Source organism: Entelurus aequoreus, linkage group LG23 (genome assembly GCF_033978785.1).
Source record: "Entelurus aequoreus isolate RoL-2023_Sb linkage group LG23, RoL_Eaeq_v1.1, whole genome shotgun sequence".
NCBI classification, from domain to species: Eukaryota; Metazoa; Chordata; class Actinopteri; order Syngnathiformes; family Syngnathidae; genus Entelurus; species Entelurus aequoreus.
In genome coordinates this window covers 10,040,133-10,058,226 of record NC_084753.1, presented here as the reverse complement: position 1 = coordinate 10,058,226, position 18,094 = coordinate 10,040,133, and the positions used below count along the sequence as shown (strand labels likewise).

The window sequence follows — 18,094 nt, the reverse complement described above, 5'->3', positions numbered from 1 at the left end:
GCCCTCTATCGAATTCCCTCTCGGTCTGCAGGGTGAGAGAAGACGAGTGGTGGACGGGTGAGGCCAGGAAGCTGCTGTCCCCCGGCTGATTGGTTGACCCGGCCAAACGGGCGGACAGTGGCCTCTCCCGCCCTTTAGCCCCTCCCTGCCGTCGAATCACCAGATCCGACTGCTTAGGGGACCCGCCGTCCCGGAAACTGTCCGGCCCATTGGAGCGAAGCAAATCGGCAGAGGCCAGGCTGAAGGTCCTGCTCAGAGACTGGTTGGTTCTCGGTGTTATCGGCCGACTGGAGTCTGGGGATTGACCGATAGGCTGCCGGGGAGACGGCCTGACACTCTGGCCTGGTCTCTGGTTGGAGGTGTGCACGGTGGGTGTGACGTAGCTGGTGGGGGTGACATGGTCGCTGCCAGTGGGATCTGGACTTCTGGTGAAGTAATCCTTCATCAGGTCCTCTTTGCTTCCCATGGACACCTAATGGAGGAACATAAGAACAAATACTTCTGGTTACTACAATAGGACAATTGAGGTATTGTTAAATATCCCTTTTTGAAGCCATTGTTTTCTTCTCGCACAACTTCAATGTTTCCAAGCAAAAGTTACCTGCGGGCCACAAATAGCCTAAAGGTCAGACTTTGGATAGAAACGATGCAGTAATTCATTCCATTTTCTGACCTTATTGATTCAAGCTTTTCATAGAAACATGTTATGTCATTCCAAAATGGAATACATTCATTTTTGTCCTCAAAGTTCTACAAACAATACCCAATGACCACAACATTTAATTTAAAAAATGAAATATTCACATGTGCATAAAAGTCTTCACAGCCTTTGCTCAACACTTTGTTGATGTTTGGCAGCGATTACACCTCAAGTCTTTTAGAATACGATGCCACAAGCTTGGCACACCTATTTTTGGGCACTTTCTCTCTTTCCTCTTTGCAGCACCTCTCAAGCTCCATCAGGTTGGATGAGAAGTGTTGGTGTTCATCCAGGATGTCTCTGTACATTGCTGCATTCATCTTTCCGTCTATCCAGACTAGTCTCCCAGTTCCTGCCGCTGCAAAGCATCCCATGGTCTTAAAGTTAAAGTTAAAGTAGCAATGATTGTCACACACACACTAGGTGTGGTGACATTTGTCCTCTGCATTTGACCCATCCCCTTGTTATAAATGATGAATGATAAATGGGTTATACTCGTAAAGCGCTTTTCTACCTTCAAGGTACTCAAAGCGCTTTGACACTATTTCCACATTCACCCATTCACACACACATTCACACACACATTCACACACTGATGGCGGGAGCTGCCATGCAAGGCGCTAACCAGCAGCTATCAGGAGCAAGGGTGAAGTGTCTTGCCCAAGGACACAACGGACGTGACTAGGATGGTAGAAGGTGGGGATTGAACCCCAGTAACCAGCAACACTCCGATTGCTGGCACAGCCACTCTACCAACTTCGCCACGCCGTCCCTGTTCACCCCCTGGGAGGTGAGGGGAGCAGTGGGCAGCAGCGGTGCCGCGCCCGGGAATCATTTTTGGTGATTTAACCCCCAATTCCAAGCCTTGATGCTGAGTGCCAAGCAGGGAGGTAATGGCTCCCATTTTTATAGTCTTTGGTATGACTCGGCCGGGGTTTGAACTCACGACCTACCCATCTCAGGGTGGACACTCTAACAACTAGGCCACTGAGTAGGACTTGGTCACCTACCTGACTAGACTAAGATGAATGCAGCAATGTAAAGGTGAATGCAGAAATGTACAGAGACATCCTGGATGCAAACCAACACTTCCCATCCAACCTGATGGAAGGAAAGATGAATGCAGCAATGTACAGAGACATGCTGGATGAAAACCAACACTTCTCATCCAACCTGATGGAGCTTGAGAGGTGCTGCAAAGAGGAAAGAGAGAAAGTGCCCAAAGATAGGTGTGCCAAGCTTATGGCATCGTATTCTAAAAGACTTGAGGTGTAATTTCTGCCAAAGGTGCATCAACTAAGTATTGAGCAAAGGCTGTGAATATTTATGTACATGTGATTGTTTTAGTTTTATTTGAAATACATTTGCAAAATAAAATAAAATAAATGTTGCTCCTTGTCATTATGGGGTATTTTGTGTAGAATGTTTAGGACAAAATGAATGTATTCCACTTTGGAAAAAGGCTGTAACAGAACATGTGGGAGAAGTAAAGTACTGCATCTGCTTCTGGTGTGTAGACTAGAAGGGAGAAATATTGTGGGTGGTTAGTTTAGTGAGACTGAAAGTTTAGGCCAGGTCAGGCTGACTGGAATGCACCACAAACACATTACATGTGTCAGCAAGAATTATAAAACCTAACATCAATTATCTTGACCTGAACTATCAGACTTTGTGAGCTACATGATGAACTATCACACATTCCCATGGACTGTGTGTGTGTGTGAGCTACATGATGAACTATCACACCTTCCCATGGACTGTGTGTGTGTGTGAGCTACATGATGAACTATCACACATTCCCATGGACTGAGTGTGTGTGAGCTACATGATGAAAGTAAGAATGTTGCAGTCTGAAGGGGAAACATATTTACTAAATGACATTTCACACACTTCTAGTTGGGATTTCACCTCAATGTCTACATTAATGTCAAAATAAATAGGAGGGTTTGATGCTTACGCTAAATGTACATATTTGTGTATACAAAGCTGTCTTTTTATACTCAATTTCTAGATATGGTCGAAATTATTTAAAGCGAACTACGCAACATTATTAATATTACAACTATGGATAACTTTAACAAAAACTCCTCAAAACAGTCCATTACCTATAATATGGGCTTTTTAAACATAAGATCATTGTCTCCCAAAACGTTATTAGTTAATGAGGTCATCAGAGACAATCTTAACAAAACGTTATTAGTTAATGAGGTCATCAGAGACAACAATCTTAACAAAACGTTATTAGTTAATGAGGTCATCAGAGACAACAATCTTAACAAAACGTTATTAGTTAATGAGGTCATTAGAGACAACAATCTTAACGTCATTGGTCTCAGCGAAACCTGGCTCAAACCAGACAAATTTTTCCCGCTGAATGAGGCATCTCCTCCTAACTATACAAATGCACATATTGCCCGTCCCCTTAAAAGGGGTGGGAGGTGGCACTAATATACAATGAAAACCTTAACCTTACCCCTAACCTAAGTAATAAATATAAATAGTTTGAGGTGCTTACTATGCCTCTCCACCTGGCTGTTATCTACCGCCCACCAGGGCCCTATTCGGACTTTATCAGTGAATTCTCAGAGTACATCGCTGATCTAGTGACACATGCCGACAATATAATTATAATGGGGGACTTTAATATCCATATGAATACCCCATCGGACCCTCTGTGCGTGGCGCTGCAGACTATAATTGATAGCTGTGGTCTTACACAAATAATAAATGAACCCACGCATCGCAACGGTAATACGATAGATCTAGTGCTTGTCAGGCGTGTCACCACCTCCAAAGTTATGATACTCCCGTGTATTAAAGTAATGTCCGATCATTACCTCATAAAATTCGAAGTTTTGACTCATTGTCAACAAACTAATAATAATAATAACTACTATAGCAGCCGCAACATTAATGCTGTCACAACGATGACTCTTGCTGGCCTACTGCCTTCGGTAATGGCACCATTCCCAAATTATGTGGGCTCTATTAATAACCTCACTAACAACTTTAACGACGCCCTGCGCGACACCATTGATAGTATAGCACCGCTAAAGCAAAAAAGGGCCCCTAAAAGACGTACCCCATGGTTTACAGAAGAAACTAGAGCTCATAAATTATCATGTAGAAAGCTGGAACGCAAATGGCGCGCGACTAAACTTGAGGTTTTCCATCAAGCATGGTGAGATAGTTTAATAACTTATAAACGCATGCTTACCTTAGCTAAAGCTAAATATTACCCAAATCTCATCCGCCTCATCAAAAACGATCCTAAATATTTGTTTAGTACAGTAGCATCGCTAACCCAACAAGGGACTCCTCCCAGTAGCTCCACCCACTCGGCAGATGACTTTATGAATTTCTTTAATAAGAAAACTAAACTCATTAGAAAGGAGATTAAAGCTACAACTGGGTTCTATTAACACAGATAAGACTGTATATACGACGGACACTGCCCTCCAAAATAGTCTCTCTATTTTTGATGAAATAACATTAGAGGAATTATTACGGCGTGTAAGTGGGATAAAACAAACAACATGTTTACTTGACCCACTTCCTGGGAAACTTATCAAGGAGCTTTTTGTATTATTAGGTCCATCAGTGCTAAATATTATAAACTTATCACTTTCCGCTGGCACATTCAAAAAAGCGGTTATTCATCCTCTGCTCAAAAGACCTAACCTTGATCCTGACCTCATGGTAAACTACCGACCGGTCTCCCACCTTCACTTTATTTCCAAATCCTCGAAAAAATAGTTGCACAGCAGCTAAATGAACACTTAGCGTCTAACAATCTCTGTGAACCTTTTCAATCCGGTTTCAGGGCAAATCACTCTACGGAGACAGCCCTCGCAAAAATGACTAATGATCTATTGCTAACCATGGATGTCATCCATGATGCTGCTTCTTCATCTTAGCACCGCTTTCCATACCGTCCATCATAATATTTGATTAGAGCGTATCAAAACACGTGTTGGTATGTCAGACTTAGCCTTGTCTTGGTTTAACTCTTATCTTACTGACAGGATGCAGTGCGTCTCCCATAACAATGTGACCTCGGACTATGTCAAGGTAACGTGCGGAGTTCCCCAGGGTTCGGTTCTTGGCCCTGCACTCTTTAGTATTTACATGCTGCCGCTAGGTGACATCATACGTGTTAGCTTTCACTGTTATGCTGATGACACCCAACTCTACATGCCCCTAAAGCTGACCAACACGCCGGACTGTAGTCACCTGGAGGCGTGTCTTAATGAAATTAAACAATGGATGTCCGCTAACTTCTTGCAACTCAACGCTAAGAAAACGGAAATGCTGATTATCGGTCCTGCTAGACACCGACATCTATTTAATAATACCACCTTAACATTTGACAACCAAACAATTACACACCTATTTAATAATACCACCTTAACATTTGACAACCAAACAATTACACACCTATTTAATAATACCACCTTAAAATTTGACAACCAAACAATTACACACCTATTTAATAATACCACCTTAACATTTGACAACCAAACAATTACACACCTATTTAATAATACCACCTTAACATTTGACAACCAAACAATTACACACCTATTTAATAATACCACCTTAACATTTGACAACCAAACAATTACACACCTATTTAATAATACCACCTTAAAATTTGACAACCAAACAATTACACACCTATTTAATAATACCACCTTAACATTTGACAACCAAACAATTACACACCTATTTAATAATACCACCTTAACATTTGACAACCAAACAATTACACACCTATTTAATAATACCACCTTAACATTTGACAACCAAACAATTACACACCTATTTAATAATACCACCTTAACATTTGACAACCAAACAATTACACACCTATTTAATAATACCACCTTAACATTTGACAACCAAACAATTACACACCTATTTAATAATACCACCTTAACATTTGACGACCAAACAATTATACACCTATTTAATAATACCACCTTAACATTTGACGACCAAACAATTATACACCTATTTAATAATACCACCTTAACATTTGACGACCAAACAATTACACACCTATTTAATAATACCACCTTAACATTTGACAACCAAACAATTACACACTTATTTAATAATACCACCTTAACATTTGACGACCAAACAATTATACACCTATTTAATAATACCACCTTAACATTTGACAACCAAACAATTACACACCTATTTAATAATACCACCTTAACATTTGACGACCAAACAATTATACACCTATTTAATAATACCACCTTAACATTTGACAACCAAACAAGGTTCTCACATCTGTGGTCCCCTCCAAGGTTTCTCATTGTCATCCCATTGGGTTGAGTTTTTCCTTGCCCTGATGTGGGATCAGAGCCCAGTGTGGTTTGAGACACTGATGATTTAGGGCTATATAAGTAAACTTTGATTGATACAGCAAGTATTTCCTCTTGTCACAATAATGAGCTGTGAGAATGTTGTCATGTGTCACCTCCTTGCAGGGTGGAAATGTCCCACATGAAAGTGTCCACTCAGCACATTACTCAACTCAAATACAGACTTTTAACAACCATCTTTCTCACCATTTGTGGCGACGTCACGCTGCTCTCTTGCAGAAACTCCTCCAACGTCACCATCTCACTTCCAGGAGATGAGGGTGGAGCTCTGTTCCTGTTCCTGCGCTGTGGCTGAGCCTGCTGGGGTGAGTGGTCATATGGGAGGGTCGCACTCCGGGACAAAGTCTGCTGAGACTGGCTCAGACCCATGACATCATCGCTGGACAGACTACCTGACCAGCGCTGACAGTCTGATGCATCTAAAAGACAATAGTCACATTGAGGCATGAGTACAACAGGAAGACACTTCTATGTGGGAGCGGGAAGAACTGTAAGGGGGAGCACAAAAGAGGAAGAAACGCATTAGATGAGGACACACCGGACTGAATGAGTGGTAAAGGCAACCTTCACAGACAAATATATTGTTATTGAAAATTGAGGTAAAAAAAAAATGAATACAAGTGAATATTATTAGTCACTGATGGGAAATGACTTATGATTACAGTTACTTTCACATAAAAGTCATTGACGGGATTATTTCCCAACAAATGTAATAAGTCATCAGGAAAACAGCTTTTGTTTGATACGCCACCTTTTTGATCAACTTCAAAATATGTAAGACATGTCAATGGATCAGAGTGTACTTAAAGGCAGGATGCCACAAGCAAGATGCTAACTCAGAACATCTCCAAGCAAGCTGCTAACTCAGAACATATCCAAGCAAGCTGCTAACTCAGAACATCTCCAAGCAAGCTGCTAACTCAGAACATCTCCAAGCAAGCTGCTAACTCAGAACATCTCTAAGCAAGCTGCTAACTCAGAACATCTCCAAGCAAGCTGCTAACTCAGAACATCTCCAAGCAAGCTGCTAACTCAGAACATCTCCAAGCAAGCTGCTAACTCAGAACATCTCCAAGCAAGCTGCTAACTCAGAACATCTCCAAGCAAGCTGCTAACTCAGAACATCTCCAAGCAAGCTGCTAACTCAGAACTTCTCCAAGCAAGCTGCTAACTCAGAACATCTCCAAGCAAGCTGCTAACTCAGAACATCTCCAAGCAAGCTGCTAACTCAGAACATCTCCAAGCAAGCTGCTAACTCAGAACATCTCCAAGCAAGCTGCTAACTCAGAACATCTCCAAGCAAGCTGCTAACTCAGAACTTCTCCAAGCAAGCTGCTAACTCAGAACATCTCCAAGCAAGCTGCTAACTCAGAACATCTCCAAGCAAGCTGCTAACTCAGAACATCTCCAAGCAAGCTGCTAACTCAGAACATCTCCAAGCAAGCTGCTAACTCAGAACATCTCCAAGCAAGCTGCTAACTCAGAACTTCTCCAAGCAAGCTGCTAACTCAGAACATCTCCAAGCAAGCTGCTAACTCAGAACATCTCCAAGCAAGCTGCTAACTCAGAACATCTCCAAGCAAGCTGCTAACTCAGAACATCTCCAAGCAAGCTGCTAACTCAGAACATCTTTTAAGTGTGACCGTATAAGACTTTAAACCTTTTAAGTGTGACCTTATAAGACTTGATAGTGTAAATATGTTGGTACCTTTGCATTTGACAGGTGAGTTGGAGCTGGAGGTGTGATGACTGAGGTCAGCTGACCGCGGGCGACCTCCCATGTGACCAAACACCGTGTCATTGTCTTGGTCTAAGAACATACCTAGAACATTTACAAAGCAGAGTCATGATCAATAGTTGAATGTTTTCAGTTGGGCTTTGGATTATTTTGCTTCTATGTTTCATCAATCAATCAATCAATCAATCAATCAATGTTTATTTATATAGCCCTAAATCACAAGTGTCTCAAAGGGCTGTACAAGCCACAACGACATCCTCGGTACAGAGCCCACATACGGGCAAGGAAAAACTCACCCCAGTGGGACGTCGGTGAATGACTATGAGAAACCTTGGAGAGGACCGCATATGTGGGTAACCCCCCCCCCCCCCTCTAGGGGAGACCGAAAGCAACGGATGTCGAGTGGGTCTGACATAACATTGTGAAAGTCCAGTCCACAGTGGATCCAACACATCAGCGGGAGTCCAGTCCACAGCGGGGCCAACAGGAAACCATCCCGAGCGGAGACGGGTCAGCAGCGCAGAGATGTCCCCAACCGATGCACAGGCTAGTGGTCCACCCGGGGTCCCGGCTCTGGACAGCCAGCACTTCATCCATGGCCACCGGACCTATGCAACTCCCCCTCGCAAGGGACAGGGGAGAAGAGGAGAGAAGAAAAGAAACGGCAGATCAACTGGTCTAAAAAAGGGGGGGTCTATTTAAAGGCTAGATTATACAAATGAGTTTTAAGATGGGACTTAAATGCTTCTACTGAGGTAGCATCTCTAACTGTTACCGGGAGGGCATTCCAGAGTACTGGAGCCCCAATAGAAAACGCTCTATAGCCCGCAGACTTTTTTTTGGCTCTGGGAATCACTAATAAGCCGGAGTTCTTTGAACGCAGATTTCTTGCCGGGACATATGGTACAATACAATCGTCAAGATAGGCAGGAGCTAAACCGTGTAATATTTTATATTTAAGTAGTAAAACCTTAAAGTCGCATCTTAAGTGCACAGGAAGCCAGTGCAGGTGAGCCATTATAGGTATATATATATATGTATATAAAGGTATATACAGTATAGGCGTAATATGATCAAACTTTCTTGTTTTTGTCAAAAGCCTTGCAGCCGCATTTTGTACCAACTGTAATCTTTTAATGCTAGACATAGGGAGGCCCGAAAATAATACGTTACAGTAATCGAGACGAGACGTAACGAACGCATGAATAATGATCTCAGCGTCGCTAGTGGACAAGATGGAACGAATTTTAGCGATATTACGGAGATGAAAGAAGGCCGTTTTAGTAACACTCTTAATGTGTGACTCAAAGGAGAGAGTTGTTTTAGTAACACTCTTAATGTGTGACTCAAACGAGAGAGTTGTTTTAGTAACACTCTTAATGTGTGACTCAAAGGAGAGAGTTGTTTTAGTAACACTCTTAATGTGTGACTCAAACGAGAGAGTTGTTTTAGTAACACTCTTAATGTGTGACTCAAAGGAGAGAGTTGTTTTAGTAACACTCTTAATGTGTGACTCAAACGAGAGAGTTGTTTTAGTAACACTCTTAATGTGTGACTCAAACGAGAGAGTTGTTTTAGTAACACTCTTAATGTGTGACTCAAACGAGAGAGTTGTTTTAGTAACACTCTTAATGTGTGACTCAAAGGAGAGAGTTGTTTTAGTAACACTCTTAATGTGTGACTCAAAGGAGAGAGTTGTTTTAGTAACACTCTTAATGTGTGACTCAAAGGAGAGAGTTGTTTTAGTAACACTCTTAATATGTGACTCAAACGAGAGAGTTGTTTTAGTAACACTCTTAATGTGTGACTCAAACGAGAGAGTTGTTTTAGTAACACTCTTAATGTGTGACTCAAACGAGAGAGTTGTTTTAGTAACACTCTTAATGTGTGACTCAAATGAGAGAGTTGTTTTAGTAACACTCTTAATGTGTGACTCAAACGAGAGAGTTGTTTTAGTAACACTCTTAATGTGTGACTCAAATGAGAGAGTTGTTTTAGTAACACGTAATATGATCAAACTTTCTTGTTTTTGTCAAAAGCCTTGCAGCCGCATTTTGTACCAACTGTAATCTTTTAATGCTAGACATAGGGAGGCCCGAAAATAATACGTTACAGTAATCGAGACGAGACGTAACGAACGCATGAATAATGATCTCAGCGTCGCTAGTGGACAAGATGGAACGAATTTTAGCGATATTACGGAGATGAAAGAAGGCCGTTTTAGTAACACTCTTAATGTGTGACTCAAAGGAGAGAGTTGTTTTAGTAACACTCTTAATGTGTGACTCAAACGAGAGAGTTGTTTTAGTAACACTCTTAATGTGTGACTCAAAGGAGAGAGTTGTTTTAGTAACACTCTTAATGTGTGACTCAAACGAGAGAGTTGTTTTAGTAACACTCTTAATGTGTGACTCAAAGGAGAGAGTTGTTTTAGTAACACTCTTAATGTGTGACTCAAACGAGAGAGTTGTTTTAGTAACACTCTTAATGTGTGACTCAAACGAGAGAGTTGTTTTAGTAACACTCTTAATGTGTGACTCAAAGGAGAGAGTTGTTTTAGTAACACTCTTAATGTGTGACTCAAAGGAGAGAGTTGTTTTAGTAACACTCTTAATGTGTGACTCAAAGGAGAGAGTTGTTTTAGTAACACTCTTAATGTGTGACTCAAAGGAGAGAGTTGTTTTAGTAACACTCTTAATGTGCGACTCAAAGGAGAGAGTTGTTTTAGTAACACTCTTAATGTGTGACTCAAAGGAGAGAGTTGTTTTAGTAACACTCTTAATGTGTGACTCAAAGGAGAGAGTTGTTTTAGTAACACTCTTAATGTGTGACTCAAAGGAGAGAGTTGTTTTAGTAACACTCTTAATGTGCGACTCAAACGAGAGAGTTGTTTTAGTAACACTCTTAATGTGTGACTCAAACGAGAGAGTTGTTTTAGTAACACGCTTAATGTGTGACTCAAACGAGAGAGTTGTTTTAGTAACACTCTTAATGTGTGACTCAAACGAGAGAGTTGTTTTAGTAACACTCTTAATGTGTGACTCAAAGGAGAGAGTTGTTTTAGTAACACTCTTAATGTGTGACTCAAAGGAGAGAGTTGTTTTAGTAACACTCTTAATGTGTGACTCAAAGGAGAGAGTTGTTTTAGTAACACTCTTAATGTGTGACTCAAACGAGAGAGTTGTTTTAGTAACACTCTTAATGTGTGACTCAAAGGAGAGAGTTGTTTTAGTAACACTCTTAATGTGTGACTCAAAGGAGAGAGTTGTTTTAGTAACACTCTTAATGTGCGACTCAAAGGAGAGAGTTGTTTTAGTAACACTCTTAATGTGTGACTCAAACGAGAGAGTTGTTTTAGTAACACTCTTAATGTGTGACTCAAAGGAGAGAGTTGTTTTAGTAACACTCTTAATGTGTGACTCAAAGGAGAGAGTTGTTTTAGTAACACTCTTAATGTGTGACTCAAACGAGAGAGTTGTTTTAGTAACACTCTTAATGTGTGACTCAAACGAGAGAGTTGTTTTAGTAACACTCTTAATGTGTGACTCAAACGAGAGAGTTGTTTTAGTAACACTCTTAATGTGTGACTCAAACGAGAGAGTTGTTTTAGTAACACTCTTAATGTGTGACTCAAAGGAGAGAGTTGTTTTAGTAACACTCTTAATGTGTGACTCAAAGGAGAGAGTTGTTTTAGTAACACTCTTAATGTGCGACTCAAAGGAGAGAGTTGTTTTAGTAACACTCTTAATGTGTGACTCAAACGAGAGAGTTGTTTTAGTAACACTCTTAATGTGTGACTCAAAGGAGAGAGTTGTTTTAGTAACACTCTTAATGTGTGACTCAAAGGAGAGAGTTGTTTTAGTAACACTCTTAATGTGTGACTCAAACGAGAGAGTTGTTTTAGTAACACTCTTAATGTGCGACTCAAAGGAGAGAGTTGTTTTAGTAACACTCTTAATGTGTGACTCAAAGGAGAGAGTTGTTTTAGTAACACTCTTAATGTGTGACTCAAAGGAGAGAGTTGTTTTAGTAACACTCTTAATGTGTGACTCAAAGGAGAGAGTTGTTTTAGTAACACTCTTAATGTGCGACTCAAACGAGAGAGTTGTTTTAGTAACACTCTTAATGTGTGACTCAAACGAGAGAGTTGTTTTAGTAACACGCTTAATGTGTGACTCAAACGAGAGAGTTGTTTTAGTAACACTCTTAATGTGTGACTCAAACGAGAGAGTTGTTTTAGTAACACTCTTAATGTGTGACTCAAAGGAGAGAGTTGTTTTAGTAACACTCTTAATGTGTGACTCAAAGGAGAGAGTTGTTTTAGTAACACTCTTAATGTGTGACTCAAAGGAGAGAGTTGTTTTAGTAACACTCTTAATGTGTGACTCAAACGAGAGAGTTGTTTTAGTAACACTCTTAATGTGTGACTCAAACGAGAGAGTTGTTTTAGTAACACTCTTAATGTGTGACTCAAAGGAGAGAGTTGTTTTAGTAACACTCTTAATGTGTGACTCAAAGGAGAGAGTTGTTTTAGTAACACTCTTAATGTGTGACTCAAAGGAGAGAGTTGTTTTAGTAACACTCTTAATATGTGACTCAAACGAGAGAGTTGTTTTAGTAACACTCTTAATGTGTGACTCAAACGAGAGAGTTGTTTTAGTAACACTCTTAATGTGTGACTCAAAGGAGAGAGTTGTTTTAGTAACACTCTTAATGTGTGACTCAAAGGAGAGAGTTGTTTTAGTAACACTCTTAATGTGTGACTCAAAGGAGAGAGTTGTTTTAGTAACACTCTTAATATGTGACTCAAACGAGAGAGTTGTTTTAGTAACACTCTTAATGTGTGACTCAAACGAGAGAGTTGTTTTAGTAACACTCTTAATGTGTGACTCAAACGAGAGAGTTGTTTTAGTAACACTCTTAATGTGTGACTCAAATGAGAGAGTTGTTTTAGTAACACTCTTAATGTGTGACTCAAACGAGAGAGTTGTTTTAGTAACACTCTTAATGTGTGACTCAAATGAGAGAGTTGTTTTAGTAACACGTAATATGATCAAACTTTCTTGTTTTTGTCAAAAGCCTTGCAGCCGCATTTTGTACCAACTGTAATCTTTTAATGCTAGACATAGGGAGGCCCGAAAATAATACGTTACAGTAATCGAGACGAGACGTAACGAACGCATGAATAATGATCTCAGCGTCGCTAGTGGACAAGATGGAACGAATTTTAGCGATATTACGGAGATGAAAGAAGGCCGTTTTAGTAACACTCTTAATGTGTGACTCAAAGGAGAGAGTTGTTTTAGTAACACTCTTAATGTGTGACTCAAACGAGAGAGTTGTTTTAGTAACACTCTTAATGTGTGACTCAAAGGAGAGAGTTGTTTTAGTAACACTCTTAATGTGTGACTCAAACGAGAGAGTTGTTTTAGTAACACTCTTAATGTGTGACTCAAAGGAGAGAGTTGTTTTAGTAACACTCTTAATGTGTGACTCAAACGAGAGAGTTGTTTTAGTAACACTCTTAATGTGTGACTCAAACGAGAGAGTTGTTTTAGTAACACTCTTAATGTGTGACTCAAAGGAGAGAGTTGTTTTAGTAACACTCTTAATGTGTGACTCAAAGGAGAGAGTTGTTTTAGTAACACTCTTAATGTGTGACTCAAAGGAGAGAGTTGTTTTAGTAACACTCTTAATGTGTGACTCAAAGGAGAGAGTTGTTTTAGTAACACTCTTAATATGTGACTCAAACGAGAGAGTTGTTTTAGTAACACTCTTAATGTGTGACTCAAACGAGAGAGTTGTTTTAGTAACACTCTTAATGTGTGACTCAAACGAGAGAGTTGTTTTAGTAACACTCTTAATGTGTGACTCAAATGAGAGAGTTGTTTTAGTAACACTCTTAATGTGTGACTCAAACGAGAGAGTTGTTTTAGTAACACTCTTAATGTGTGACTCAAATGAGAGAGTTGTTTTAGTAACACGTAATATGATCAAACTTTCTTGTTTTTGTCAAAAGTCTAGCAGCCGCATTTTGTACCATCTGTAATCTTTTAATGCTAGACATAGGGAGGCCCGAAAATAATACGTTACAGTAATCGAGACGAGACGTAACGAACGCATGAATAATGATCTCAGCGTCGCTAGTGGACAAGATGGAACGAATTTTAGCGATATTACGGAGATGAAAGAAGGCCGTTTTAGTAACACTCTTAATGTGTGACTCAAACGAGAGAGTTATTTTAGTAACACTCTTAATGTGTGACTCAAAGGAGAGAGTTGTTTTAGTAACACTCTTAATGTGTGACTCAAAGGAGAGAGTTGTTTTAGTAACACTCTTAATGTGCGACTCAAAGGAGAGAGTTGTTTTAGTAACACTCTTAATGTGTGACTCAAAGGAGAGAGTTGTTTTAGTAACACTCTTAATGTGTGACTCAAAGGAGAGAGTTGTTTTAGTAACACTCTTAATGTGTGACTCAAAGGAGAGAGTTGTTTTAGTAACACTCTTAATGTGCGACTCAAACGAGAGAGTTGTTTTAGTAACACTCTTAATGTGTTTTTAGTAACACGCTTAATGTGTGACTCAAACGAGAGAGTTGTTTTAGTAACACTCTTAATGTGTGACTCAAACGAGAGAGTTGTTTTAGTAACACTCTTAATGTGTGACTCAAAGGAGAGAGTTGTTTTAGTAACACTCTTAATGTGTGACTCAAAGGAGAGAGTTGTTTTAGTAACACTCTTAATGTGTGACTCAAAGGAGAGAGTTGTTTTAGTAACACTCTTAATGTGTGACTCAAACGAGAGAGTTGTTTTAGTAACACTCTTAATGTGTGACTCAAAGGAGAGAGTTGTTTTAGTAACACTCTTAATGTGTGACTCAAAGGAGAGAGTTGTTTTAGTAACACTCTTAATGTGCGACTCAAAGGAGAGAGTTGTTTTAGTAACACTCTTAATGTGTGACTCAAACGAGAGAGTTGTTTTAGTAACACTCTTAATGTGTGACTCAAAGGAGAGAGTTGTTTTAGTAACACTCTTAATGTGTGACTCAAAGGAGAGAGTTGTTTTAGTAACACTCTTAATGTGTGACTCAAACGAGAGAGTTGTTTTAGTAACACTCTTAATGTGTGACTCAAACGAGAGAGTTGTTTTAGTAACACTCTTAATGTGTGACTCAAACGAGAGAGTTGTTTTAGTAACACTCTTAATGTGTGACTCAAACGAGAGAGTTGTTTTAGTAACACTCTTAATGTGTGACTCAAAGGAGAGAGTTGTTTTAGTAACACTCTTAATGTGTGACTCAAAGGAGAGAGTTGTTTTAGTAACACTCTTAATGTGCGACTCAAAGGAGAGAGTTGTTTTAGTAACACTCTTAATGTGTGACTCAAACGAGAGAGTTGTTTTAGTAACACTCTTAATGTGTGACTCAAAGGAGAGAGTTGTTTTAGTAACACTCTTAATGTGTGACTCAAAGGAGAGAGTTGTTTTAGTAACACTCTTAATGTGTGACTCAAACGAGAGAGTTGTTTTAGTAACACTCTTAATGTGCGACTCAAAGGAGAGAGTTGTTTTAGTAACACTCTTAATGTGTGACTCAAAGGAGAGAGTTGTTTTAGTAACACTCTTAATGTGTGACTCAAAGGAGAGAGTTGTTTTAGTAACACTCTTAATGTGTGACTCAAAGGAGAGAGTTGTTTTAGTAACACTCTTAATGTGCGACTCAAACGAGAGAGTTGTTTTAGTAACACTCTTAATGTGTGACTCAAACGAGAGAGTTGTTTTAGTAACACGCTTAATGTGTGACTCAAACGAGAGAGTTGTTTTAGTAACACTCTTAATGTGTGACTCAAACGAGAGAGTTGTTTTAGTAACACTCTTAATGTGTGACTCAAAGGAGAGAGTTGTTTTAGTAACACTCTTAATGTGTGACTCAAAGGAGAGAGTTGTTTTAGTAACACTCTTAATGTGTGACTCAAAGGAGAGAGTTGTTTTAGTAACACTCTTAATGTGTGACTCAAACGAGAGAGTTGTTTTAGTAACACTCTTAATGTGTGACTCAAACGAGAGAGTTGTTTTAGTAACACTCTTAATGTGTGACTCAAAGGAGAGAGTTGTTTTAGTAACACTCTTAATGTGTGACTCAAAGGAGAGAGTTGTTTTAGTAACACTCTTAATGTGTGACTCAAAGGAGAGAGTTGTTTTAGTAACACTCTTAATATGTGACTCAAACGAGAGAGTTGTTTTAGTAACACTCTTAATGTGTGACTCAAACGAGAGAGTTGTTTTAGTAACACTCTTAATGTGTGACTCAAAGGAGAGAGTTGTTTTAGTAACACTCTTAATGTGTGACTCAAAGGAGAGAGTTGTTTTAGTAACACTCTTAATGTGTGACTCAAAGGAGAGAGTTGTTTTAGTAACACTCTTAATATGTGACTCAAACGAGAGAGTTGTTTTAGTAACACTCTTAATGTGTGACTCAAACGAGAGAGTTGTTTTAGTAACACTCTTAATGTGTGACTCAAACGAGAGAGTTGTTTTAGTAACACTCTTAATGTGTGACTCAAATGAGAGAGTTGTTTTAGTAACACTCTTAATGTGTGACTCAAACGAGAGAGTTGTTTTAGTAACACTCTTAATGTGTGACTCAAATGAGAGAGTTGTTTTAGTAACACGTAATATGATCAAACTTTCTTGTTTTTGTCAAAAGCCTTGCAGCCGCATTTTGTACCAACTGTAATCTTTTAATGCTAGACATAGGGAGGCCCGAAAATAATACGTTACAGTAATCGAGACGAGACGTAACGAACGCATGAATAATGATCTCAGCGTCGCTAGTGGACAAGATGGAACGAATTTTAGCGATATTACGGAGATGAAAGAAGGCCGTTTTAGTAACACTCTTAATGTGTGACTCAAAGGAGAGAGTTGTTTTAGTAACACTCTTAATGTGTGACTCAAACGAGAGAGTTGTTTTAGTAACACTCTTAATGTGTGACTCAAAGGAGAGAGTTGTTTTAGTAACACTCTTAATGTGTGACTCAAACGAGAGAGTTGTTTTAGTAACACTCTTAATGTGTGACTCAAAGGAGAGAGTTGTTTTAGTAACACTCTTAATGTGTGACTCAAACGAGAGAGTTGTTTTAGTAACACTCTTAATGTGTGACTCAAACGAGAGAGTTGTTTTAGTAACACTCTTAATGTGTGACTCAAAGGAGAGAGTTGTTTTAGTAACACTCTTAATGTGTGACTCAAAGGAGAGAGTTGTTTTAGTAACACTCTTAATGTGTGACTCAAAGGAGAGAGTTGTTTTAGTAACACTCTTAATGTGTGACTCAAAGGAGAGAGTTGTTTTAGTAACACTCTTAATATGTGACTCAAACGAGAGAGTTGTTTTAGTAACACTCTTAATGTGTGACTCAAACGAGAGAGTTGTTTTAGTAACACTCTTAATGTGTGACTCAAACGAGAGAGTTGTTTTAGTAACACTCTTAATGTGTGACTCAAATGAGAGAGTTGTTTTAGTAACACTCTTAATGTGTGACTCAAACGAGAGAGTTGTTTTAGTAACACTCTTAATGTGTGACTCAAATGAGAGAGTTGTTTTAGTAACACGTAATATGATCAAACTTTCTTGTTTTTGTCAAAAGTCTAGCAGCCGCATTTTGTACCATCTGTAATCTTTTAATGCTAGACATAGGGAGGCCCGAAAATAATACGTTACAGTAATCGAGACGAGACGTAACGAACGCATGAATAATGATCTCAGCGTCGCTAGTGGACAAGATGGAACGAATTTTAGCGATATTACGGAGATGAAAGAAGGCCGTTTTAGTAACACTCTTAATGTGTGACTCAAACGAGAGAGTTATTTTAGTAACACTCTTAATGTGTGACTCAAAGGAGAGAGTTGTTTTAGTAACACTCTTAATGTGTGACTCAAAGGAGAGAGTTGTTTTAGTAACACTCTTAATGTGCGACTCAAAGGAGAGAGTTGTTTTAGTAACACTCTTAATGTGTGACTCAAAGGAGAGAGTTGTTTTAGTAACACTCTTAATGTGTGACTCAAAGGAGAGAGTTGTTTTAGTAACACTCTTAATGTGTGACTCAAAGGAGAGAGTTGTTTTAGTAACACTCTTAATGTGCGACTCAAACGAGAGAGTTGTTTTAGTAACACTCTTAATGTGTGACTCAAACGAGAGAGTTGTTTTAGTAACACGCTTAATGTGTGACTCAAACGAGAGAGTTGTTTTAGTAACACTC

At 39.3% G+C, this 18,094-nt stretch overlaps 1 protein-coding gene across 1 annotated transcript in view; it reads right to left on the bottom strand.

The window, feature by feature from the left end:
• The window catches only part of LOC133641178 (protein Daple-like), a 47,736-nt gene that overhangs the window by 11,646 nt on the left and 17,996 nt on the right, over nucleotides 1–18,094 (bottom strand). Inside the window, exons 6-8 of the mRNA XM_062035111.1 lie at nucleotides 7,808–7,921; nucleotides 6,286–6,518; nucleotides 3–472 (exon numbers count right to left, since the gene is read on the bottom strand). Of these exons, the coding sequence (XP_061891095.1) occupies nucleotides 3–472; nucleotides 6,286–6,518; nucleotides 7,808–7,921 (817 nt within the window). The remainder of the gene's footprint in view (nucleotides 1–2; nucleotides 473–6,285; nucleotides 6,519–7,807; nucleotides 7,922–18,094) is intronic.